Consider the following 25993-nt stretch of genomic DNA (forward strand, 5'->3'; position numbering starts at 1 on the left):
GTCTGTTATAATCTGATTATTTTATTGTTCAAAAACTAGTTTTACAATTACAATCTGTGATATTTTGCTAGTTGTTATACTGTCCTTCGACGACGGGTCTTAAGATAGTATATAAATGCAAACTTGCTCAAATCACGATATGGCTGAAACAATGCCGATGTGACTTTACATATTAACTCACTCACTCACTCACGATTACAATCAGTAGGGCCTCATTGTTGCAACAGTCTCAACGCCGAAGTCAGTAATATCTATCTATATAACGTCGGCACCCGATCCAGTTTAGCCGCGACATGCAAAAGAGTCCATTGGCCCGAGCCACAAAGTGTTCTATGACTCTGTGTTTCGACAGTTGTAAGTCTACGTTACCCGTTACGACAGTCGTAAGTCGCCGTTACATGTTAGGACAGTCGTAAGTCGCCGTTACCCGTTACGACAGTCGTAAGTCGCCGTTACATGTTAGGACAGTCGTAAGTCGCCGTTACACGTTAGGACAGTCGTAAGTCTACGTTACCCCTTTCAAAAGGCGTAAGTATCTGTTTCATATTACGACAGTCGTAAGTATCCGTGACACGTGACGACAGGCGTCAGTCTACGTTACCCTTTTCGAAAGAGGTAAGTGTACGTTTCATGTTACGACAGTCGTAAGTCTACGTTACACGTTACGACATACGTAGCGCTTTGTCGATAGACGCATTGGGAACAAATTCTGCGGGGTCGTTCTTGGTGGTAAATACCCGTGTTTGTTGTTAAACATAGACATAGTAGGAAAGTTCCGTTTCCATAGCGCTTTCTACACTTGGTACACCAAACTGTGACCCAGTTGATTTGTTGTGAGATCGACCCTGGGTAACGTGTATCAACTCTCATCCTCCCCTGGTTCGCTTGCGCTTGATATCACTTTAGCCGTGATTAGCTCAAATAATACTGGCTACGGTGTAGTTCACCAAAATAACCCACTCACTCAGTTAATAAGTGAGTGAGTGTGGTTTTACGCCGCTTTTACCCACAGTCCAGCAGTTAATTACTTACCCATGCCCGTGGACTCCATCCTGGATGCAGTGTTGACGGTATCCCCGAACAGACAGTATCGTGGCATCTTGGACCCGACTACCCCTGCCACAACTGGTCCTGGGAGGTAATAATAATAATAATCATAATCATAATCATCATCATCATCATAATAATAATAAACAAAGATTCCGGGACCTTGCCTTCGAAATGTCACGCTTGCATCCCAAATACGAAGTTGTCCGACAGCCCGTTATTGTTATTGAGTGTTAGTGTGTGTGTGTGTGTGTGTGTGCGTGCGTGCGTGCGTGCGTGCGTGCGTGCGTGTGTGTGTGGAGTGCTGTTGTCTTACTGTCGAGATACGGTCGAGGTATTCCATCCTTGGTCCTTTGCCCTTTGTTGTGATACCCCTAATTACCACCGGAGATATAACCAAGACGGATGTCACATTTGATCCAACAGAATAGGTTTTAACAAGTTGTTTGTTGTTGAAGGAAGCAGTGACATTAGCTTCCTTATACGACTGCCTTATGTAATAAACCGAACTTACGAACCTCCAGTGACGTCACCAATTGCTCTGGCAATGTCTTCACGTCTCATAAAATCCTCAAATTGTTAGAAAACGATTTTACATGCAAAATACCACCGATTTCACACTCAAGATAAGTTTATATTTTAGTCGACCGACCTTGCAACCTTCGTACAGGCGCTGATAAATAACAATGTTTTAAAGAATATCTTTACACGTGCGCCGTCAAGATATATTTTACGTCCGTTTCATAAGGTTCATGGAAAGTGCTTCTGAAACTTAAAATTGTTGTTGATAAATGTTCTTTTAGATTTTCCTTTCGGTTTATAAGTGAGGCAAAACACTTCCCCACGGGTTTAATGTTTCGCATTTCAAACCTTCGGATGGGGTTTTTTAAACATAAAATCCCTCGGACGTATTTATCCTACACATTGAACCTGCACGAAAGGATGCAACACATATGTATGTACTGACATTAAACTTACTCCTCACCTGTGTGGACCCCAGCTCTGAGACGGAATGGGGTGTTGGGGGAGTGGGGGATCTCTAGGTGGGTCACGTGATGTGCGAGGTCAAGCGCCATAGTCGCCACCTCCACAGCGTGCTTGTTGCCATTTTTCCTCGGAACACCTGTAATGAACACAAGTATAGACACCTGGAACACCTGTAATGAACACAAGTATAGACACCTGGAACACCTGTAATGAACACAAGTATAGACACCTGGAACACCTGTAATGAACACTAGCATATATACCTGGAACACCTGTAATGAACACTAACATAGATACCTGGAACACCTGTAATGAACACTAACATAGATACCTGGAACACCTGTAATGAACACAAGCATAGACAACGGGAACACCTGTAGTGAACACTAACATAGATACCTGGAACACCTGTAATGAACACAAGCCTAGACAACGGGAACACCTGTTATGAACACTAGTATAGACAACTGGAACACCTGTAATGGACACTAGTATAGACACCTGGGACACCTGTAATGACACTAGTATATACACCTGGAACACCTGTAATGAACACTAGTATAGACATCTGGAACACCTGTAAAGGACACTAGTATAGACATCTGGAACACCTGTAATGGACACTAGTATAGACACCTGGGGCACCTGTAATGACACTAGTATATACACCTGGAACACCTGTAATGAACACTAGTATAGACATCTGGAACACCTGTAAAGGACACTAGTATAGACACCTGGAACACCTGTAATGAACACAAGCCTAGACAACGTGAACACCTGTAATGAACACTAACATAGATACCCGGAACACCTGTTATGAACACTAGTGTAGACAACTGGAGCACCTGTAATGGACACTAGTAAAGACAGCTGGAACACCTGTAATGAACACAAGTATAGACACCAGGAACACCTGTAATGGACAATAGTATAGACACCTGGAACACCTGTAATGAACACTAGTATAGACATCTGGAACACCTGTAATGGACACTAGTATAGACACCTGGAACACCTGTAATGAACAATAGTAAAGACAACGGGAACACCTGTAATGAACACTAGTATAGACACCTGGAACACCTGTAATGAACACAAGCCTAGACAACGTGAACACCTGTAATGAACACTAGTATAGACATCTGGAACACCTGTAATGGACACTAGTATAGACATCTGGAACACCTGTAATGAACACTAGTATAGACATCTGGAACGCCTGTAATGAACACTAGTATAGACATCTGGACCACCTGTAATGAACACAAGTATAGATACCTGGAACACCTGTAATGAACACTAGTATAGACACCTGGAACGCCTTTAATGAACACTAATATAGACACCTGTAATGAACACTAATATAGACACCTGGAACACCTGTAATGAACACTAATATAGACACCTGGTTTTAGTTTGGTCATACTGTTTCATACTGAAATCCGTTAACTTTCTTCCGCAGATAACGGGAATCGTTGTAATATGCTCTGTTTATAACAGGCTTTCCCTGCAGTCGTCGAGTATATACTCGTGTTCACTAACGATCGTTCAGGTTAGGCCCAACTGTAGGATCCTATACTGAAGAAGTGATAATCAACAAACTCGAGTCCGATTGCATACTGTGTCAGTGGCAGCTTCAAACGAAGGGACCGCCTCCGTGGTCTAGTGGTAGAGCGTCCGCCCGGAGAGCGGAAGGTCCGGGGTTCGATCCCCGACCGCGTCATACGAAAAGACGTTAAAAGATGGTACTTGTTGCTACCCTGTCTGGCGCTCGGCATTAAGGGGATAAAACAAGGACTGGTCGGCTCGGAGTCAGTATACTGTGTCTGAGTGGGGTATTCATGTTAAACTGCGGCATGGTATCTCAGTGAGATAGCACTATAAATCGGCATCAGTCCGGACTAGTACAAGCCGCCACACACACACACACACACACGTGCATGCACGTCGCTATATAAGTGCAATAATCTTGGACGCGACGTTGAACCCAATTTCACCTCAGGGCCTCAAACGAAGGGCAAGGTTACCAGAAAAGGAAAAGACAACGTTCTGCACACAGTATTACGCTAGAGATCAATAAGGAATTTATTGTTCACATTCTTTTATATTTGGGCCACATAATCAGATGTCAGGTAGACTTCCATTGGTTTTCGAATGATTTGTGTCGGGACTGTTCACTTTGAGTGATCTGGTCGTGCAGTCGTGTGTACGTTCATCCGCAAACAAACGCGTTCGGAAACAGTGCCACAAACTACGGTTGAATAGAACACTGATGGCACAGGATCATCCAACGTAAGTCTAGATATTGGTTCAAATAGTGTAAACTACATTCATTTCGCCACGTCTTTTTACATGAAATCAAATTGAAAGTCGCGAAAGTGGTCTGGTGCATCTCACTCATGGGGACTACGATCTCGCCTTAGTCGTACATGAACACTGGATATACACGTAGTTCGATTACATAACGTCTGCAGTATATTTATGCATAACTTATATAGATTCCAAGCGAATTTGATGCGCGTGCCGATCTTCTTTGGTTTCATAAAGTGTTAATGTTGAAACGTCATTGTTTATGAAGAAATCCGTTCCAGCACGACCTTTCATTTTGCGAGGTCACGTTTATCCAATCAAAACGAATAAAACAAGGTCAACCTTGTACGACACAAGTGTGACGTATGGATTTAGTATCTGACTCCCGGTGTATTCAACCCGTGGGTAATAAATAGAGATTATTGGCGGAATGTGTGTCTGTATCGCAAATATCCTATGTCTGGAATACATATTACATCATGCGCGCCGTTCGGTCGGATGGGTCTTCGCACTGGTTTATGACATCGATAGCACCATCCATTATATGACAAACACTAGTATATACTCCAGGGAACACCTGCAGTGAACACTGGTCTATACTCGGTAACTGAAGGAACATCAGTATGAATACTGGTCTAGACTTTGTGACTGAGGGAACACCTGTGTGATAACTAGTATATACTTTGTGACTAAGGGAACACCTGCAGTGAACACTGGTCTATACTCGGTGACTGAAGGAACATCAGTATGAACACTGGTCTATACTCTGTGACTGAGGGAACACCTGTATGATAACTAGTATATACTCGTCACTGAGGATACATCAGTATGAACACTGGTCTATACTTTGTGACTGAGGGAACACCTGTGTGATAACTAGTATATACTTTGTGACTAAGGGAACACCTGCAGTGAACACTGGTCTATACTCGGTGACTGAAGGAACATCAGTATGAATACTGGTCTAGACTTTGTGACTGAGGGAACACCTGTGTGATAACTAGTATATACTTTGTGACTAAGGGAACACCTGCAGTGAACACTGGTCTATACTCGGTGACTGAAGGAACATCAGTATGAACACTGGTCTATACTTTGTGACTGAGGGAACACCTGTATGATAACTAGTATATACTCGTCACTGAGGATACATCGTTATGAACACTGGTCTATACTTTGTGACTGAGGGAACACCTGTATGGTAACTAGTATATACTCGTCACTGAGGGTACATCAGTATGAACACTGGTCTATACTTTGTGACTGAGGGAACACCTGTATGATAACTAGTATATACTCGTCACTGAGGATACATCAGTATGAACACTGGTCTATACTTTGTGACTGAGGGAACACCTGTATGATAACTAGTATATACTCGTCACTGAGGATACATCAGTATGAACACTGGTCTATACTTTGTGACTGAGGGAACACCTGTATGATAACTAGTATATACTCGTCACTGAGGATACATCAGTATGAACACTGGTCTATACTTTGTGACTGAGAGAACACCTGTATGGTAACTAGTATATACTCGTCACTGAGGGTACATCAGTATGAACACTGGTCTATACTTTGTGACTGAGGGAACACCTGTATGATAACTAGTATATACTCGTCACTGAGGATACATCAGTATGAACACTGGTCTATACTTTGTGACTGAGGGAACAACTGTGTGATAGCTAGTATATACTTTGTGACTGAGGGAACACCTGTATGGTAACTATGATATACTCGTCACTGAGCGTACATCAGTATGAACACTGGTCTATACTTTGTGACTGAGGGAACAACTGTGTGATAGCTAGTATATACTTTGTGACTGAGGGAACACCTGTGTGATAACTAGTATATACTCGTCACTGAGGATACATCAGTATGAACACTTGTATATACTTTGTGACTGAGGGAACAACTGTGTGATAACTAGTATATACTTTGTGACTGAGGGAACACCTGTGTGATAATTAGTATATATTCGGTCACTGAGGATACATCAGTATGAACACTGGTCTATTCTTTGTGACTGAGGGAACACCTGTATGGTAACTAGTATATACTCGTCACTGAGGATACATCAGTATGAACACTGGTCTATACTTTGTGACTGAGGGAACACCTGTATGATAACTAGTATATACTCGTCACTGAGGATACATCAGTATGAACACTGGTCTATACTTTGTGACTGAGGGAACACCTGTATGGTAACTAGTATATACTCGTCACTGAGGGTACATCAGTATGAACACTGGTCTATACTTTGTGACTGAGGGAACACCTGTGTGATAATTAGTATATATTCGGTCACTGAGGGTACATCAGTATGAACACTGGTCTATACTTTGTGACTGAGGGAACAACTGTGTGATAGCTAGTATATACTTTGTGACTGAGGGAACACCTGTGTGATAACTAGTATATACTCGTCACTGAGGATACATCAGTATGAACACTGGTCTATACTTTGTGACTGAGGGAACACCTGTGTGATAACTAGTATATACTCGTCACTGAGGGTACATCAGTATGAACACTGGTCTATACTTTGTGACTGAGGGAACAACTGTGTGATAGCTAGTATATACTTTGTGACTGAGGGAACACCTGTATGGTAACTATGATATACTCGTCACTGAGCGTACATCAGTATGAACACTGGTCTATACTTTGTGACTGAGGGAACAACTGTGTGATAGCTAGTATATACTTTGTGACTGAGGGAACACCTGTGTGATAACAGACGCGGCCACACGTCTTACCGGAATTGGCCACGCCACTGTACTGGAAGCGGTAACAAGACTCACCAGAAGCAGCCACACGTCTTATAGGGAGCGACACCACAAATATACTGAAAGCGTCCAAACGACTTACCGGAAGCGACCATGTAGGCATCCCCAATTGTTTCGACCTTATAGACATCGTAGATCTCGAGACGGGCGTCAAAACACGTGTACAAAGTGTTCAACAGCGCCACCACCTCCATCGGTGTGCACATCGACGAAATGCTCGTAAATCCGACAATATCCGAGAAGAAAATAGTAACTGCTTCATAACTCTCGGCCTCCACCTCTGTGTTTGTCTTCAACTGGTCAGCGACAGCCTTTGGAATCATTTGGTACAGCAACGATTCCGTCCTTTGTCTTTCACGAGTCAATTCTTTAGTTTGGTCTGCGAGCGTGAAAGCGTAACGTTGAATGTCCGACACTAACGCACGCACAGATATGACTATCAAAGGGCAGATAATCAAAATGGCGCAGAGCAGAGCTATGCTCAACGAAATGTTTCGGATATCTTCTGTAAATTCGTGGTTCAATGATTCCAGGATGACGTCAGCAAGCATCAGCTGTGTGTCGAACAGGACGTCGAGATACACTGTCATGTTGTCGAACCACCATTTACTTTTTTCGGCCGATGGTAATATAGTCCCATTGCTCGAGCTTATTTCCACACGCATATTTTCAATGTTTTGGGTGATATTGGGTTCCTTTTGTTTGTCTAGATCTTGTTTAAAATAGCTCTCAACAAGAGGTGAAAAGAGCTTTGACGCTTCAAAGTTTCCATTCCCGACATTCTTCTTACGTAGATACCACAGGTAGTCTCTTTGATTGAACTCACCCGTCAGGTAATAAACACTCCCGAGCGTTCTCTCCACGCCCATGTCATTTTTACTTGTTAAAAGTAGTTGATAAGCAACCATCATTCTCCAGTTATCTCCTTCTTGTGAGAATTGTATAGCCTTGTACAACCAGGTTATAAACGTTCTAATGACGTTATTGTAGAACTTTACCTCTTTGTAAAGCGTGGTCGATCCAGGAGAGGTAAGCAACGAATCTCTGTGATCTTCAAGATACAGCAAAAAGTTTTCTTTGGTTGGAAATCGCTCCATCGGTGTCTGAGTCGCGCCAGGCCATCGACCGAGCGTTTCCAGGGCCTCGTTGGTTTCCCGATAGCTGTTTCTCAAGAGGACCTCTGACCCTGTGCTGGCGGTTGCGGAGATGTGCAGTGAGGTGTACCCTCTTTCCCGCTGAATGTAATGGATAAACTTGCCGACCTCGGTGCTGAGTCGGATCATGTCCTGCACGTTATGACCGACCTGATTGCGCGCTGACACCTTCACGACGTCGAGGATGGAGAGAACGATGAGCATGACGGTGGGTATGATAGTCAGCGTTAACATCTTCGCCATCTGGATACGTTTACCTGTAAAACACATTGATTTGTTGGTACATGTGTTAAATGGCTTTGTGAGTGAGTGAGTGAGTTTTGTTTAACCCTTTAAAGTTAAGCTTTGAACACTATTTCAGTTGTATCACGGGGACACGGTTGGCCCAGTCATTCTAAGGCGCCGCGATAGGTTGTGCAGAGGAACCTATGATTGTGGGTTCGAATCCCGTTTCGTTCCGATAATTTTTTTAGGTTTGTCAGCACCATACTCGTGCTCGTGGGTTTCACCGAAGTGGCAAACGTCTGAGACCTGCACCACTTCGGGCTTTCCTCCCACATTAAGGTGACACGCCATGATATAACTGGAATACTGTTAAAATCGGCGTTAAACCCAACTCACTCACTCACTCAGTTGTATCACAGCGTGTCAGCTTAATGATAAAGGAAAAACTGGACTGAAGCAGTATTAGACGTTTACAACTTTACTACTTTACGACAAGTACGGCTGTTGTGCTGGCAAACGTTGAAACATAGCCATGGAGAATCTTTGGTTCGAACCACCATCTTCGGTTTTTGGCACTTCTAGGGTACCAACTGTTCACGGCGAATTGTGGGGCATTTGAGAAAGTATAAGGATGACGGCAGGATTGTCAGAACCGAAACAGCCGACAACAGGCAGTCCCGAAACAACCTACAAAGTGTATCAAGCGTATCTGCTACTGCCTTCAAGTGAAACACTTATGATGAAATACAGTCACGTGGAAGACGTACAGTTGCATTGTAAACAAAAGTGTAGTAGGGTAGTGCCGTTGTTGCGTGATACGTGGCGTGGACAGCTCAATGTGTGTGAATGAGTGAATGTGTACCCTGTGGGAAACCCAGTGTGTGTCCCCCTCATGATTCGGTTGGACAGTTGCAAAACGCGACGTAGAACCATAGTCTGCAATATTCCAGCATACAGCGGCTTATGAATAGTGGTCTCCAGGATAGCCAGTGAGTGAATGAGCAATGATCAGGTTACGGTGCAAGAAGTCATAGCCTGACCACCTGATCCACATTTTAGCGTAGTAGTAGAAGAAGAAGTAGTAGTAGTAGTAGTAGTAGTAGTAGTAGTAGTAGTAGTAGTAGTAGTAGTAGCAGCAGTAGTAGTCGTAGAAGTTGCTGTTGTAGACGTCACGGCAGCAGCCTCACCTGAATTCGTCACTGGGTTTCCTTTACATATTTCCACCACTCGACTCCTGTGGCCACCCAACACCTTCCTGACAGCATCGTCCAGCTCGGCCCTTGACCGCACAGACGCCTGGGAGAAGCTTGACATGTTCACCTGGCTGGACTCCGCGTGGACCCGCGTCGGACGCATTGTGAACACCTGACACAGATAACACGTTGTGTTATGACTGAGACGAACTGTAAACACCAGAAAGAGAATAACCAAATAATTCCTTTCGTTAAAACGTCTTCAACAATATTATATTCAGTATAACTACACTCCTAGAAAACGCCAGGCATAACTCGTTCCTTATTTTCATATATCCTGAACTGCTTAACGTGTGCTACAGGACATGCTTACCCTGGTTATCTGGTGTCCTCACTGATTTTCAGTGATCCATTTCAGTGATATAATTTCAACCGGCTCGTGGTATAAAACCTAACGTTGGACGCATAAACCCGCATATACCCCTCGATACTGCTATAGCTGATAGTATTGCCTGCTGATTATGGTCTCTGAATTTTATTATGAATCTGGCACATTTTCAACAAAAGCAAATGCGCTTCATCAAAAACCTAATACTGGGTACCTAATACTACTTTATCTAGACATACATAGTAAGCAATGCTCATATATGTTACTTCATTGATGTCTGTGTATAATGGTGTTGGGTTTCCTTTGTTTCTATTTTAGCAGAACTAGCGATGACCATCATAAATCCTTATCGAAAGCAGAGCAAAACGTTTATCCACTTTGTATAATTACATAATTACAGTTTCAAATATATCGCTTATTTTATGGTAAAATATCATTCAAAATCAATTAGAAACGTCCTTAAAAATAGAAATAGATTTATACTCACAACTCACAGCTATCAGTGCCCGGGAATGTTATAGACCAGTGTCAACCAGGTGCTGAAGCTTGTACGAATGTTCCAACAGGCGACTGTTTCACCCTGAGGACATTCAGCTAAATGAACAATCTAGCGGAACAACAAGCCCCTGATTAAACACGCAGACCACGACCAATCAATTAGACTGAAAGTTGTGTATGTAGAGGTTGGGGCAGAATTATTGAATTTATGAAACACAATTTATCAAAATATTATTGATGACAGCGTGTAATTGGCTTAGACTGGATATGTTTACATAGATATTTTATTGTTTACTTTACGTGCAGGATGCTCATTGAAAAGGGAGAAATGATAAAAACATCGGGAAATATCATTGTTATACTTCATGCTGATGCCAATGGTAGAAGCCTTGATAAAATAACAGAACTAATGTGTTGTTCGGGTTATATAATCAATTATCACTCACTAGTTATGTACATGTACGTGTCAGCTTCATGTGGGAGGGAAGCCCTAAGTGATGCAGGTCTCAGACGTTTACTGCTATTTTGAAGCGTACGAGCACGGGTATGGTGTTCACAAAGCTAGTTCATCATCGGGGCGAACCGGGATTCAAGACCACAATCCTTGGGTTCTGGCGTGGCCAAGGGACGCAGCTCTGCACATCGAATTGCATCGACTGGGCCAACAGTGCCTGCGACAATTATGAGAGACCCACTGTAGATACGAGATTCAAAGAGCGAACGGTTTGTCTTTGTAGGTGTTTTTACAGTTGAGTACTGACGACCAACGCGCTTGAATACCCAAACCCTCCGTTTTCTTATGAATCACTATTAAACAGTGATGATACACGGTGTTTGCGAAAGTAATTATCAAATAAAGATGTTGAATGTTGCTTGTGTCATGTTTGCATGGATATGATAATGCACATTTAATGCCAACATACATGTTAACGTGGGTAATACCTCATTTGATACCATTTTCGTTCGGTCATATACCCCAGAATGTTCACAAAAGGGTATAGTGATGTTCTCCTCTGTAATCCTTCTGGTGGTCGCGTAGTTTAAGGCGCCACATGTCCAGATCAGCGCCCCCTATCAACGCCAATTATCGTATCAACCACACAAATTAGCTGCCAGCTCTTTAATTAACACGAATTCATTATGTATTATAACAATTCACATATTACGAGAGCTTCGTGAAATGGGGGAGGTCTTCAAGTCGTACTGGATAGTCTATCCACTGTCCCCCTGACATAGTTGTGCCGTGGATCTCGTCTCTCCATTGTCCGCCAGGCAAATATATGTTCCTAGATTTGACCCCTGGATTTAGTACTGGGGCCACTAAAAGGTCATTACCAAGCAGGAACTCATCATCCACAGTGAGGGCCGACTCATCTGTAGGTGCAATCCACCATAGGGGCCGCATGATTGGAGCACCAGTTGTGACTGATTCTCTGGCAAGGCTGACAATGGTGTCGGCATACTTTCCCCTCAAAGTCAGCATCTGTTGGATGATAGACATAAGTGTTGAATTGTTATACGTCCAGGGAGTGATGGCAAATTGGATAGTTGGCATCAGTGCGTTGGCCTGTGTCCATCTGATGAAGAGTTCTGCATCCGGCCAAATACCACCGTAACCATTACCGCCAACCATATCAGGGAGGATAAAGAAATAGCCAATGGAACTGAAAACAAGGCCTGACGTAACGATTGTCTTCAAACCCTGTTCATAAGTCCAGTCAGAATTTTTATCAATCATTCTTGTCATCGCAGGTAGCGACTGTGTCTTCCTTCCGGTTCGAACTTCATGCCGACGACTAGAGTTATCTACCCTTGCAACAGCTTCGGCATAGGATCGGGCAAAGACATCAGGGTTACGGAACTCTTTAGCCGGTTTGTAATCAGAAGGTAGATAATTTGCATCTCCAGCATCAAACTTGTAAGAATCAATACCATAAGTTGTCCTAAGGTTCGCTAAATTGCCTAGAAACCATTCCGTGGCTTCGGAGTTTGTGAAGTCGATAATACCAGCCCATTTGGCCTCCCACCAAGACACCAGGGCCGGACGACCTCCTGACATGTCATTCATCAGGTACCCTTTTGAGGCAGCATAGTTGAAGTTACTGGATTCAAAATTAACAAAAGGAGGAACCCATGTTGTAACTGCCATTCCCTTTCTGTGAATTTCATCAACCATACCTTTAGCGTCAGGAAATTTCATGGTATCAAATACAAGATCTCCAAAATTGGGCATCCACTTTTCATCAATTTCTAGGTTAGATATTGTGAGATTATTCTTAAGGATATTGTCAACAAATTCCAGGACTAACGATTGGTTGATGTTCTTCTTATACTGTGCCCATGTTGACCAAATAGGTTTTCTCAGGACGTCCTCGTTTGGTGTCCCAGTTGGCTTGCTGATGTACCGCTCTGACATGAACGTATGGATGCTCATGACATCCTTCTCAACACACATGGTGTAGTTCAGAACTGGTAGAGAGTTGTCAAAGTTTCTGTAAATACTGTTGTCATACTTAGATTGCAGACAGAGCATGTGGTCTCCAGTTGCATTTATACTAACATACAAAGGAATATCCTCCTCAATCCAGATACCAATACCTGAAGATGTATAGAAGTATCTCTCCTGAACAGCTCCGTAAGGAAAGGCAGAATTGTCACTGGCAACATAAGGCCCCATAGCCATGCTCAGTTTCTCCAAAGGCCAAAGCTGTTGATGCATTTCCGCCCCACCATACCAGTGTGTTCCGTTCATGAATATGCAATCGGTGATGACCTGGGTCACACATTCCAAGGCTTCGATTGAGATATCTAAACATTCCACATCATCAAAAAGGTAGCTTCTAAAGTGTCGTGTAGCAATGTTCGGGTTGGTTAATTCCACCTCAGTCTCCTGGTTCCTCCTTGGGCCAGTGCGTGTTTTGTGAGTAAGCTTGGCTGTTGCAGCATCTGTTGATCTGTCAAGGAGGGCCATAGTAGATCCACGTCCGGAAGTCAGATGAAGTGTGGTTGGTGAGCCGAGCTGGAGGACATGGGAGCCAATCTGGATATATTCATCCTTGTTTGGGTGAGCCTGACTCATGCTGAGGGCAGACACCAGGACACACAGGATGAGGCGTGTCATGTTGTCTTCTGAAAAAATAACATACGGTAAAAGGGGAGATATCGCAACCCTTCAGTGACATGAGTGGAATGAAAAATAATAAACGGATATCGTGACTATGGTGACTATCGTCACTTTTCATAAACAACATTCTCGAAGACAAGTCGGTCAAAACAAATATCTATTTTTTGCAAGCCATTAATTGTACAAAAAACACACACAAATGGCAGGTTACAAAAGGCAAATAGAGATGTCCGAATAAATTCCGAAACTTGTGTTACAGGTGGATGTGTGAACACTTTAAACGTTGGTTCAGTTATATCAGGGCATGGAAACTTACTCGTCTTTACGATCAAACACCTCTTTTCGGTCTTAGGGAAACTACCGAACGCGCATGCGCAACACCATTGTGGTTGTTTTAACATAGTTGGATTAACTTAGTATGTGAGGATATGATGCTGGCAAATCAAGGATCATAATTAGGGTCAATCTGGGATTTAAATCCCACGGTCATAGGATCCTGTCACGCCAAGGGACGAAACTCTGAACAGCATATTTCGTTTTTTAGACAACTGGGCCACCAAGGGATGAAATATGTTCTTTTCAATATTCAAAACAAAATCATTTTATGATATACTGTTTATTATTGCTGCACGGTCCTCAATTTGTTTCTCGATTGCAGTCTTTGCACATTGACCAACGTTATATAAAAAGTAATTGATTCTTATTAATGTTACAAAACCACTTGTGACTCGTTGCATTATTTTACAGAAATAGATGTTCAATTTTAGCCGAATTCATTTTTTATGTTTTACGCCGCAGTTAGCTATGTTCAAGCCATATCTCGATGACCTGTAAGTAACCGGATTTTGGCCAGACAAACAAGTGGTCGATATTATGAGCAGGTTTCAACGTCATAGTGGTACGAAGCCATGTAATTCACTTAGTCATCGAGCTGAATGATGGGATAAATTCTTACCCGGGACTACCGAGTATCCAGCTTCTGAATCATTAGTTAATTGACAAATTTCTATGATGTTCGTCTTATCTCGATATTAGTTTCAGGAAAGCGCCATTATTCACATCAGAATGATTTTCAATGCATCGAAGTTCATACAAAATGTGTGTCAGAAAGAAAATGTTTTATTATTATATTTACAGTTAAATAACCCAAACTTAATCACACAATTTAGGCTTTGTTTGATGATCAGTGCTTATTAATCAATGATCCGGTTTTGTAAGAAGGCAGAGAACAGCGTGCGTCGAGATTTCTTTGACCCACGTGTTCACACCATTGAAAGGAATTTGTGGGACTGTTTTATAATGTCCAGATAACATAGACATTGTCTTGACCTGAACAGGAGACCTCTGACACACTTAGATTCAGCAAACAAAAAGTAACAAGTTAACACCATAGTCTAAGACATATTGGGATGCTGATTCAATTCAATGCGTAGTGAATTCGGTGAAGAAGATTCAGTGAGTGAATTGCATTTCTCGAAATTTCCTATCTTGGTGACGACAGCCTGATTGAGACGAGAAATGTTTGCAATTGATGGTATCGGCTATTATGATACACTATAAAACGTATAATGTAAGTTCGTATGAGACGACAAGCAATGGATTATGAGGTGATCTGTGCACTTGTTTAATTGTTTCAATGGATTGTATCAAGACTTATTTTTTACGAAAATCCGTTACTTCGTACCCAGTTTTAACAATGGTTATTTTTAGAACTGTATTAGGCATATGACTGTGACCTACCTTATTATCAGCATCAGACGTACTGACTTATGCCTCTCGTCGTCCTTATCGTAATCTCGTTTCCACGTGACGTGTACGTATTTCCGAGATCTTGTTTATGCAGGTACTTGTTATTCGGTAAGTATCGGTAAGCCTCACTTCTACTTTGTGTGGGGGCGGTCGGGTAGCCCAGTGGTTAAAGCGTTCGCTCGTCACGCCGAAGACCCGGGTTCGATTCCCAACATGGGTACAATGTGTGAAGCTCATTTCTGGTGTCCCCAGCCGTGATGTTGCTGGAATATTACTAAAGGCGGCGTAATACCTTACTCACTCACTCTAATTTGTGTTGCTTATCGATATGCGTTTGTAGGATAAACTGATACTATCTTTATCAAATGTGGCCGATTCAATCATTACTTTACCGTGCTGATGTTGACACAACCTATCATATGACAACGTACTATAATTTATTGTATTATTGTCGTGCTCGACAATAGAGAGTTGTATTGTTGTATTAGATTTGTATAATCTAAAACAATACCTATTTATATACTACTCAAAATTTGATAAGGATCACTAGGTGATATTTGTGTAAGTTACCACAAACATAACAAAAGACATGACTCTGACTCAGAAACGTGTTTAATCATGTTATGAATGAAAATCCATGAACGGCATGAACTTGTATCAATATGGAAAGTTTGAAATCTGCAAACACCAAAAGGCATTTCATTAAAAAATGTTAACAGCAAACAAGAGAAAGAATTACAGAGTTATGAGGGATAGTCCATCATTACACTTAGTCGATGAAGTGTCAATATCGAGTATGACCTCCCCTTGCATCAATGACGGCCTGACAACGTCGAGATATGCTGTCAATAAGCACCCGGATGTTCCCAATGGGAAGGTTGTTCCACTCTTCCACGAGGGCATGTCCGAGCTCTGCCAAAGTCGTGGGTTGTGCTGTACGGCGTGAAAGGGCAACCTGCAGCATGTTCCAGACATGCTCAATCGGGTTCAAGTCCGGCGAGCGCGCTGGCCAATCCATGCGGACAATTGTCTCCTGCTCAAGGTACTGCTCAACCACCCTGGAGCGATGAGGACGGGCGTTATCATCCATCAGGATGAACTCAGGGCCAACAGCACCAGCGTAGGGTCCGACGTACACATCGAGGATCTCATCCCGGTACCTCACCCCCGTCATTGTTCCTCTCTCCAGGACATGAAGATCTGTCCTTCCATCTCTGTTGATTCCACCCCAGACCATGATGGAACCACCACCATAACGGTCATGTTCACTGATGTTGGCATCATGGAAACGTTCACGTTGTCGTCGCCACACCCGCTGCCTCCTGTCTGTAAAGTCCAAACAATACCTGGACTCATCGGTGAATAGATTTGGAACCCAATCGTTCCGTGTCCAAGTGACATGATCTTCAGCCCATTCCAATCGCTCCCGCCGGTGTCGAACAGTCAGGGGATTCGGACACATGCCCTTCTCGAGTAGAGACCTGCATTGTGAAGACGATTCCGTATCGTCTGAGTGGACACATTCACCCCCGAGGCGTTCAGGAGGTCGTTCCGTCCAGAAGGGATGACGTCGTGCCTGAAGAGCCACAAAATGATCTTGGCGTTGGGTTGTCGACCTCTGACGACCACCCCCATGTCGGTGTGCTGCTGTACCAAAATTTTGCTGTCGGGACCAGGCCCTGCTTACAACGCTCTGGCTGACGTTTAGTGCATTGGCAACGTCACGTTGTGAATAGCCAGCATCCAGCATTCCAATACATCTGCCCAGTTTTTCTGTCATCAGGCGACGCCTTACACGTTGAGGGGGCATTGCGTAGATAAACGTAGTGTAAACACTCAATTGAGTTTACAGTTCAGAATGAATCAGACACCGTTGCCTGATTGGAAATCGTGCAATGGTAGCTTTAGCATGAACTGTGATGTGAAACGCATTTCCCATGGCATGAAATGCACGTGCACGTGTGTTCGATACGTTTTTGATTTCACTTGAACACAATATTGCCAGTTATGCAGTTATTTTGTTTTTTTATTAAGAAAAATATCTACGATCCTTATCAAATTTTGAGTAGTATATATTGTTCTTCTTCTATATTTTAATGGGCCTGTCGCAAAGGGACCTAGGGTAGCCTAGTTATTGAAGCATTTGCTCGTCCACACTGAAGAAGTCCGGGTTCTGTTCCTCTCATGAGTACAGTGTCTGAAGTCCATTTATAGTGTAACCTCGTCGTGATAGGGCTCGACGATTTCTAGCGGACGCAATCCTTTTCACTCATTCAACCTCGATAAGTAAACCTTAAAAATCCTTGACCAATTTCATCAATGACAATAACATTTTCCGGTATTTTGTATTTTGAAGGTACGAGCTGTCAGCAGAAAGATGGTGATCATAATGCTTACCCTGATTCTGTTGGTTTTCTGCCTGTCCATTATTGGGAGCATCCTACTGGAACCTGCGTCCCCACAATACATCAACCCGCATCAAGGGGACGTTGCTCTTGGTCGTGCAGTCATTGATGTCCAAAACAGACGGGTCGCCTTTCTAGACGACAATGGCCGTACCAAAATACATGGAAAGCTGGGCATGACCTTTTCTCCAGACACTCCCACACCTGTAATAACGTTAGAAGGTAAATCCAAACTCCACGTAACTTGGCCTGGTGTTGCTGACCTTGACGCCAATAGCTTTACAAGAGACGGGATAGAGTGCACCCAGATCACAATGGAAGCAAGGTCCTGTGTTAGTCAAACACTGCAGGACTGCTACAACATGGAAGGGGTCCACTGGTATGGTGGTGCTGAGATGAGGTATCAGCTATGGCCACTCGAGAGGGTTAGCATGGACTTTGGACCCTACGTTACCAATGACAACCATATATTTCCATACGGTAGTGTACAGGAACGTTACTTCTTCTCGTCATCGGGAATGGCATATTACATTGAGGATGATGTTCCGTTGTTTGTTGCTATCAACTCGTCAGGAAACCATCAGCTCTGCTTCCAGGCTAAATATTTTGGTTTGACGTACAGGAACTACGATATGTCTCTGCCCCTGCTCAACTATACTGTTTGTCAAGCCAGAAATGCTCTGTCTATTCATCAAGCCATGTCCGGCTGGTACTTCAAAAGGCCAGGTGGAATTCCGAACGAAAATATTTTCAGAAAGCCAATTTGGTCAACATGGCCAGAGTATAAGAAGAGTATCAACCAGTCCTTAGCGCTTCAGTTTGCTTCGGAACTTCAGAAATATAACATGGATGTCTCCAATTTCGAAATTGATGAGAAATGGATGCCGAACTTCGGAGATATAGAGTTTGATTTAGAAAAGTTTCCAGACCCTAAAGGCATGATAGCGGAATTTCACAGAAAGGGCTGGTCTGCGACATTTTGGATTCCCCCATTTGTAAATCTTGACTCTGCTAACTTTGAATTACTGGCGGCAAGGGGACACTTGCTGAGGGACATGTCGGGACAGAGGCCTGCCCTAGCAAAGTGGTGGGAGGCAAACTACACAGGAGTTATAGACTTTACCAACCCCAATGCTTCAAAGTGGTACTTTGAAAGCCTTGCTGCCCTCAGGACTAAATATGGTGTGGATTCGTTTAAGTTTGATGGAGGCGATGCAAACTACATGCCGGCAGTGTATAAGCCTTACACAGAGTTCAGAAACCCAGACGTGTTTTCCAGAGCTTATGTCGAGGGTGCTGGGGTATTTGACGACATCAGCAGGCGCCATGAAGTGCGACCTGGTAGCAAGACTCAACACATCCCAGGATTTGTCCGAATGGTGGACAGGTATTCCAACTGGTCAGATAACCAAGGCTTTAAAAGCATCCTAACTGCATCCCTCGTGTTTGGGATCCTCGGATATCCTTTTGTTCTTCCCGATATGATTGGTGGCAATCTCCGAGACGGTGTTCTCCCTGAAGCTGAGCTCTTTGTACGCTGGGTCCAGGCAACAACTCTTTTGCCATCAATGCAGTTCGGAATCAAGCCTTGGAGATACAATTCCACAGTTGTCCAAATAACACAAAACATGCTGAAACTGAGAGCTAGTTATGCTGACAAGATCGTTAACCTTGCAAAGCAATGCGTAATTACTGGCTTCCCAATCATGCGGCCCCTGTGGTGGATTGCCCCGACGGATGAGTCCGCTCTGACCGTGGATGACGAGTTCCTTGTGGGGGACGACCTGTTGGTGGCTCCAGTCATGGATCCTGGCGTCTCCCAGAGAAACATCTACCTGCCAGAGGGGACCTGGAGGGATGAGATCACGGGAGGGACACTCGCTGGGGGCAAGTGGGTTGACTACCCTGTCACACTGCAGGATCTCCCTCACTTCACTAAACTCGCCTGATACGATCACTATTTGGGGAAACCAGTGTTACATGACATTTTGGTTTATTGGAGGAGATTGATCAATGACATTTTTAGACAAACACAAAGTCAATATTTAATCAAGAATAAATGACTCATAAATAATAAAAAATGACAACAGTTTACTTCATTTTCGTTCTGAACATGTTGTTCAAATCCTCATTAGTTTGTCATCATCAGAATCGTTTTCATAAGTAAGCACCTGTCTGTCCTTTACCAGGAAACACACAACGTTATAACGTTGAAGATAAGTTATGGAATGATAGATTGTGACATATGTTGAGTTCCGTTGTGACAACCTTGCAGTACAAGCATGTTAAACCACCAGTATCATATATGGTTACATGTATTTTCTAAAACAAGAGACTATTATCAGAACCTTATTAACATTTGAAAACAAGTCCTGTGTGTGAAATTCTACTTTTTCAAACCATTTTCTTGAATAATTAAATAACATTAAATTTGCCATATGACCCTTTTTTTATTCCCGCCAAGTCCACAGTGCAGAATAATCAATAATAATAAAACGATCTCTCAAATCTGTCATCACAACGAAAGGGAATGTTGCACGAACTCTGAAGCGACGCTTTTTTAAGTCTGGAGAATGCGCAAAACGCACTCGATTATCCATTCAGCTATTATACGATCAGCTGAAATCACACTGTGAATTGGAGATTCCCTTCCTGTCCTAGCAAATGGCGGCATATTGGATTGAACGCAGACATGTCGTCTACCGAGAATGTCGTATTATTTCATGTATCAGTGTCCAGTGATGCGTTATCAAACACTCAAAAGAAATCATTTGTGAAGGGGGAAAAATCACAACCTAAAAGCGACGCAGTTGACGATTATTGCGAAGGTTAGGAGTAGCAGCCATGAAGACTGACGATATCATGGGACTGATACAGCTGTTTGTTCTCCCGCTGATGCTAAACAAGACTTTGGATTCAAAGCCATACTAGTAGAAACTGACACAATCTCGCAGAAAAAGCTATACAGGGGAATCAACAGAAGTCTGCTGTTGATTTTCTGACGGATAGATTGACATGCTTACCGAAAGCCAGGTACGTGGAAAGGAAAAATGATACCTAAAGTGAAATATGTAGATATTTTTAGGAGTTTAATTTGTTTTAGTTTTAACATGGGAATATTGCAAGTAATTTATTTTCCTGTTATAGTTTTATGTGCAAATATATTCACAAAGTTTCTTTGGGATAAAAGTATGGTTACATTTCTAACAGCTTGATTAATATTATAAATAATGATGAATGTATGTCCTTCGCACAGAAGAACGCTGCTTCTTTAGAGATCGATGGGCAACACAGACGTCTTCTTGTTGCAGGTAATCAGACACTTTGGAGACCGACCATTTCATATTCTGGGTGGGTGTCAGGGGTTTTATCGAAACAAGTCCCCGATAATTCTTGAAAAAAAACTAATTTTGTTTTAGACTTGAAAAACGAAGAAATTGCCTGCCACATAAATTGCATTGTTGCAAGGTGTTGTTTTTTTCACATATGCATGATCATGCTGTTAAATAAAAAAATATCTGTTTTGGTACCATATTCGGGAACACCTTGTACAGAAGACATTAAACATTCTCCACTTCACTTCTCTAACTAACCAAAGGCGGTTTAGGTAAATAATAAATAATATTGTTAAAAACATTCCTTGAAGCACTTGTATATGCATGGTTTGTACTGTGTGCAAGTAGTATTTACAGAGATATAATTAATTGTGAGAGACATATGTGTGACGATTGTTTTTTTTCAAATCTGTGGTTATCCCACCCACAAAAAAGTGAATTGTTTAATGATGGTTGTTATCCTTTTATTGTTGAAAACCCAGCTTATCTCATCGAATTAGGTAGAAAAGATTATAATTTCCATGAGTGACCAAGTGTCATTGCAAACTATCGTCCATGTTAATTCGATGACAAGTAAAATATTAAAAGAATTCATGAAAGACAAAGTAGGACCTTTACAGCCTATTGAGTTCTTTTTTATTCTTTTCAGGTGATACATACAGGTAGATATGTTTCTATTGTGGAGATGAAGCAAACATCAACCTTTGACGCTGATCAACAGCTACAGAAGCAATACTCAACAGTCAGGCCTATATGTGAAAAATGTCCCTCTACTGCCAAGCAACCGCTGTGAGAAACGCACTGAAAGTCGGCCAGAAGAGGACAAAGTAGACTTGTCAAGAATCTGTATTTCTATAAACATCCATTTGTTTGTTATTTTTTTAGAGTGCAGTCCACTATTGTTCAAAATGGTATAAGTTTTATAGAATTGTAATCCGTCCCACCGAATAATTCTGCTGGATGAAAGTTTTAAAGGGCAATTTATTTATTTTTGTTTCGATCACCGACACAATGATGTTGAAAAAACGTAAACCATTGATCTGTAAACCTATGAATATAAAATAAAAACGGCCTTTAAAGGAAAGTGAACACATTTTGGATATTCAAAACAGGTTAACAGCAGCTCGACCGCCATTTTCAAAATAGAGACGGCTCGGAAAACCATTTAAATAAAATGAATTGTATTTAAATAGACATTGGCAAGTTAGCAACAAACGTATCAAGAAGTAATGAGAATAGATATGTTTCTATTGTGGAGATGAAGCAAACATCAACCTTTGACGCTGTTCAACAGCTACAGAAGCAATACTCAACAGTCAGGCCTATATGTGAAAAATGTCCCTCTACTGGCAAGCAACCGCTGTGAGAAACGCACTGAAAGTCGGCCAGAAGAGGACAAAGTAGACTTGTCAAGAATCTGTATTTCTATAAACATCCATTTGTTTGTTATTTTTTTAGAGTGCAGTCCACTATTGTTCAAAATGGTATAAGTTTTATAGAATTGTAATCCGTCCCACCGAATAATTCTGCTGGATGAAAGTTTTAAAGGGCAATTTATTTATTTTTGTTTCGATCACCGACACAATGATGTTGAAAAAACGTAAACCATTGATCTGTAAACCTATGAATATAAAATAAAAACGGCCTTTAAAGGAAAGTGAACACATTTTGGATATTCAAAACAGGTTAACAGCAGCTCGACCGCCATTTTCAAAATAGAGACGGCTCGGAAAACCATTTAAATAAAATCAATTGTATTTAAATAGACATTGGCAAGTTAGCAACAAACCTATCAAGAAGTAATGAGAATATATGACAGACATGCCAATCTTTAATAAAAGTGTATAATAATGTAATGTTGTAGGAATGTGTTTTTATAACCTCAGACCACAGCGTTGTACCAACATTAAGGAAAACCATAAAATTTAACGTTGCAACAACTCCAAGAACAAAACGAAACATTCTGGCATCGTTGTAGCAACGTCCTTTTGTTTACTGGGAACACACCCATTATCAACTATAATATTATTAAGTTGCGTTTAACCCACATAATTAATTTGCTCATTTTATTATCCATTGTGACTATTTCTTTGTAAGTTTTAAATGACACACGCAATATGCAAATGTTGCCTGTATTCGTTCTTCCACGGAAATACTGCGACGGGAGGCAGTTATTATTGTCGTATCAACTGGAGTATCTCGACTGCACTCCGTGGTGGGTAAATTACCGAAATGCTCGAAATTATTATTTGAAGCACAGAAAGAGTTAAATCATTATGACGTCAGGACCTGTATTTAATGTTATTGATAAAACTACTTTTGTAAAAGCTCAACATTCTGATGCAATTCACAACAATTATCAGGATTTTCTTTCACAAAAAAACAGTAACCCTTGGGGACAAGGGTTAGAATTAATCCCCATTCTTGTCATAAGAGTCGATTAAGTAGGTCGCTTGGTCAGGCTCGGTAAATAGCTGATTGCTTGTCATGACCTGACTGAGTGAGATGATATTAATCATACCGACCAATTATCTGGTCCCTTCCCGATTATTTTCAAGTAATGTTTATTGTTGCGTAAAACAACAGACAATTCATACAGCGATTGTCTTCACATTTTGATTGTATGTTTTCTTTTATTGTGACAGAGATACGAACATGGATGTCCACGAGGTCCAGATTTTATATGTAACGACATTTTCATCACACATGTGGGAGATGAAAACGAACTTGTTTTGTTGGTTAAGATGCTACAACATGTTGGTTAGGTCTACATGGAGCGAATGAATGCTTCACCTATTATTGCATGCATGTTTGTTAAATGCACAGTCAAAATGTTTCAGTAATATGAGTTGAAGACAGGAAACCCTGTTTATGAAAAAATGAGTATTGATGACACGCAACGAGCCAAGTTATAAGGACTTCAAACGCAGTTTAGTCGCCTCTTGCAGCTGGCAATAAGCTGCTGGATACCTACTCTACCTGGGTCCATACGGATCTCGTCCTTACTGAAAAAAATGAAAAGTTATTACGAATTATTAAAAACATTTTATTCGGTTCGAGTCCATGACAAGGTGAGATGGACAAGAATCATAAAACGGTTCTACTCCGACTTTGTGAAGTACGGCAGGTCCATGTGTTAACATCTAATGTCTGTCCTTTGAGTTCGTCACGCCATCTCCCGGCTGGTAGATAAAGTCTCCTGGTTGTCGCCCCTTGCTCCAAGACGGGTGCAACGAGGAGGTCGTCCCCAAGAAGGAACTGATCATCCACTGTCAGGGCTGCCTCATCCACCGGCGCTATCCACCACAGCGGACGCATAATGGGGTACCCTTTGGTGACGGAATCGTTCGCCAGACCTTCGATTTTGTCAGCGTACTTCTCGTGGAGTTGAACCATATCTTGAGCTACTTTTAATACAGTTGCGTTATCAGCCCTCCGTGGTGCGAGTGAGAACTGCGTAATAGGCATGAGAGCATTCGCTTGGATCATGCGAATAAACAGTTCAGCGTCAGGGGTATTGTGATAGATATTTCCACCAATCAAATCAGGCAGCACGTACGGATATCCGATTATGCCAAACACCAAACCTGTCGTGATTATTGACCTCAACCCTTCATCTAGAGACCACGTTGAAAGTTTGTCCAGCATTCTTACCATGACGGAAGGTTCTGAGTTCTTGCACAGGTTCGAACCTCTATTCTGTTCTGAGTTGTATCGCTTTGCTGAGCAACCGTAGCAGGTGAGGTGGTTACGATTAACAAGATTCTGGTGGGATTTGAAAACTGGAGGCAGCTAATTAATATCGCCTGCATCGAATTTGAAAGAGTCAATCCCGTATGTAGTCTTTATTGTGTTTAGTTCTTCCAGAAACCATTGTGCTGCACCAGGGTTGCTGAAGTCGAGGTGTCCAGCCATTGGGCCATTCCACCAAGACGTCAGAGCAGGTCTTGCTCCAGACAAGGGAAATGCTTTGGCATTGATATTAATGAAGGGATGAGTCCACAATGTCACACAACTGTTTTGACTGTGCATTGTGTCAACACGATTCTTTGCATCAGGGAACGATGTTTCATTAAACTCTAAATCTCCATACCTCACTGTCCAGTCAGATTGACAGATTATTTTTCTTAATATCATTCACAAATGCTAAAACCTCTGATTGGTTGATGCGAGTTTCATACTCAGCCCATGTGGACCATATCGGCTTTCTGAACAGATCAGCATTAACTATTGCAGAGGGTTTCTGAATGTACCTGTCTGCCATGACTTGATATATATACTCTTTACATCAGATGCAGTGCATATCGTATAATTAAGCCATGGTAGGGAACCATCTCTGTTTGAATAAAAGTAGTTATCAAACTTAGACTGAAAGCAGAACATTTCGTCACTTGTTGCATTCATACTGACAAACAAAAGTACATCTTCATCAATATGTATTCCCATTCCTTTTGACGAGAAGAAGATTCTCTCTTGGACAGGTCTGTAGTCAGCAGTTGCGATAGTGTCTTGACCGAGGTATGGAGCCATGCCATGCTGGACCTTGTCCAGTGGCCACTGCTGGAGCTTGAGTTCCGGTCCGCCATACCAGTGCGCGTTCTCAAAGGTGAAACAGTCAGTGGTGGTCTCAGTAACACAGGATGCAGTCGTTGCCATGATATTGGTAATGCTTCATATTCAGATCAGACACCAGGGGTTCTTGGAGAAGCAGATATGTGCTGTCATTACTCTGTTGGACCATTTTGTTTAAAAGCACGTATTCCAAGATACCCCT

The 25993-nt window shown here is 42.2% G+C and overlaps 3 protein-coding genes across 3 annotated transcripts in view; 1 reads left to right on the top strand and 2 right to left on the bottom strand.

Annotated features, from left to right (window-relative positions):
• The window catches only part of LOC139471852 (uncharacterized), a 30353-nt gene extending 20470 nt beyond the window's left edge, over nucleotides 1–9883 (bottom strand). Inside the window, exons 1-4 of the mRNA XM_071254349.1 lie at nucleotides 9715–9883; nucleotides 7231–8559; nucleotides 2033–2170; nucleotides 1033–1131 (exon numbers count right to left, since the gene is read on the bottom strand). Of these exons, the coding sequence (XP_071110450.1) occupies nucleotides 1033–1131; nucleotides 2033–2170; nucleotides 7231–8559; nucleotides 9715–9883 (1735 nt within the window). The remainder of the gene's footprint in view (nucleotides 1–1032; nucleotides 1132–2032; nucleotides 2171–7230; nucleotides 8560–9714) is intronic.
• A 1837-nt stretch (nucleotides 9884–11720) lies between these two features.
• LOC139471754 (myogenesis-regulating glycosidase-like) lies at nucleotides 11721–15512 on the bottom strand. The gene is made up of 2 exons (XM_071254235.1): nucleotides 15471–15512; nucleotides 11721–13735 (listed from the first exon to the last, which is right to left on the bottom strand). Exon 2 carries the CDS (start codon nucleotides 13725–13727, stop codon nucleotides 11769–11771), a length of 1959 nt encoding a protein of 652 aa, XP_071110336.1. The 5' UTR covers nucleotides 13728–13735; nucleotides 15471–15512; the 3' UTR covers nucleotides 11721–11768.
• A 2356-nt stretch (nucleotides 15513–17868) lies between these two features.
• On the top strand, nucleotides 17869–19833 carry LOC139471965 (myogenesis-regulating glycosidase-like). Its single transcript, XM_071254472.1, has one exon. The coding sequence runs from the start codon at nucleotides 17869–17871 to the stop codon at nucleotides 19831–19833; it is 1965 nt and encodes a 654-aa protein (XP_071110573.1).
• The last annotated feature ends 6160 nt before the right edge of the window (nucleotides 19834–25993 follow it).

The sequence above is a fragment of the Haliotis cracherodii genome, unplaced genomic scaffold (genome assembly GCF_022045235.1).
Source record: "Haliotis cracherodii isolate W230 unplaced genomic scaffold, xgHalCrac1.p SCAF_23, whole genome shotgun sequence".
Classification (NCBI taxonomy): domain Eukaryota; kingdom Metazoa; phylum Mollusca; class Gastropoda; order Lepetellida; family Haliotidae; genus Haliotis; species Haliotis cracherodii.

Excerpts from the sequence above, each read along its gene's own strand:
- LOC139471754 (XM_071254235.1), bottom strand. The coding sequence starts at position 13,727 with ATGACACGCCTCATCCTGTGTGTCCTGGTGTCTGCCCTCAGCATGAGT.
- LOC139471965 (XM_071254472.1), top strand. The coding sequence starts at position 17,869 with ATGCTTACCCTGATTCTGTTGGTTTTCTGCCTGTCCATTATTGGGAGC.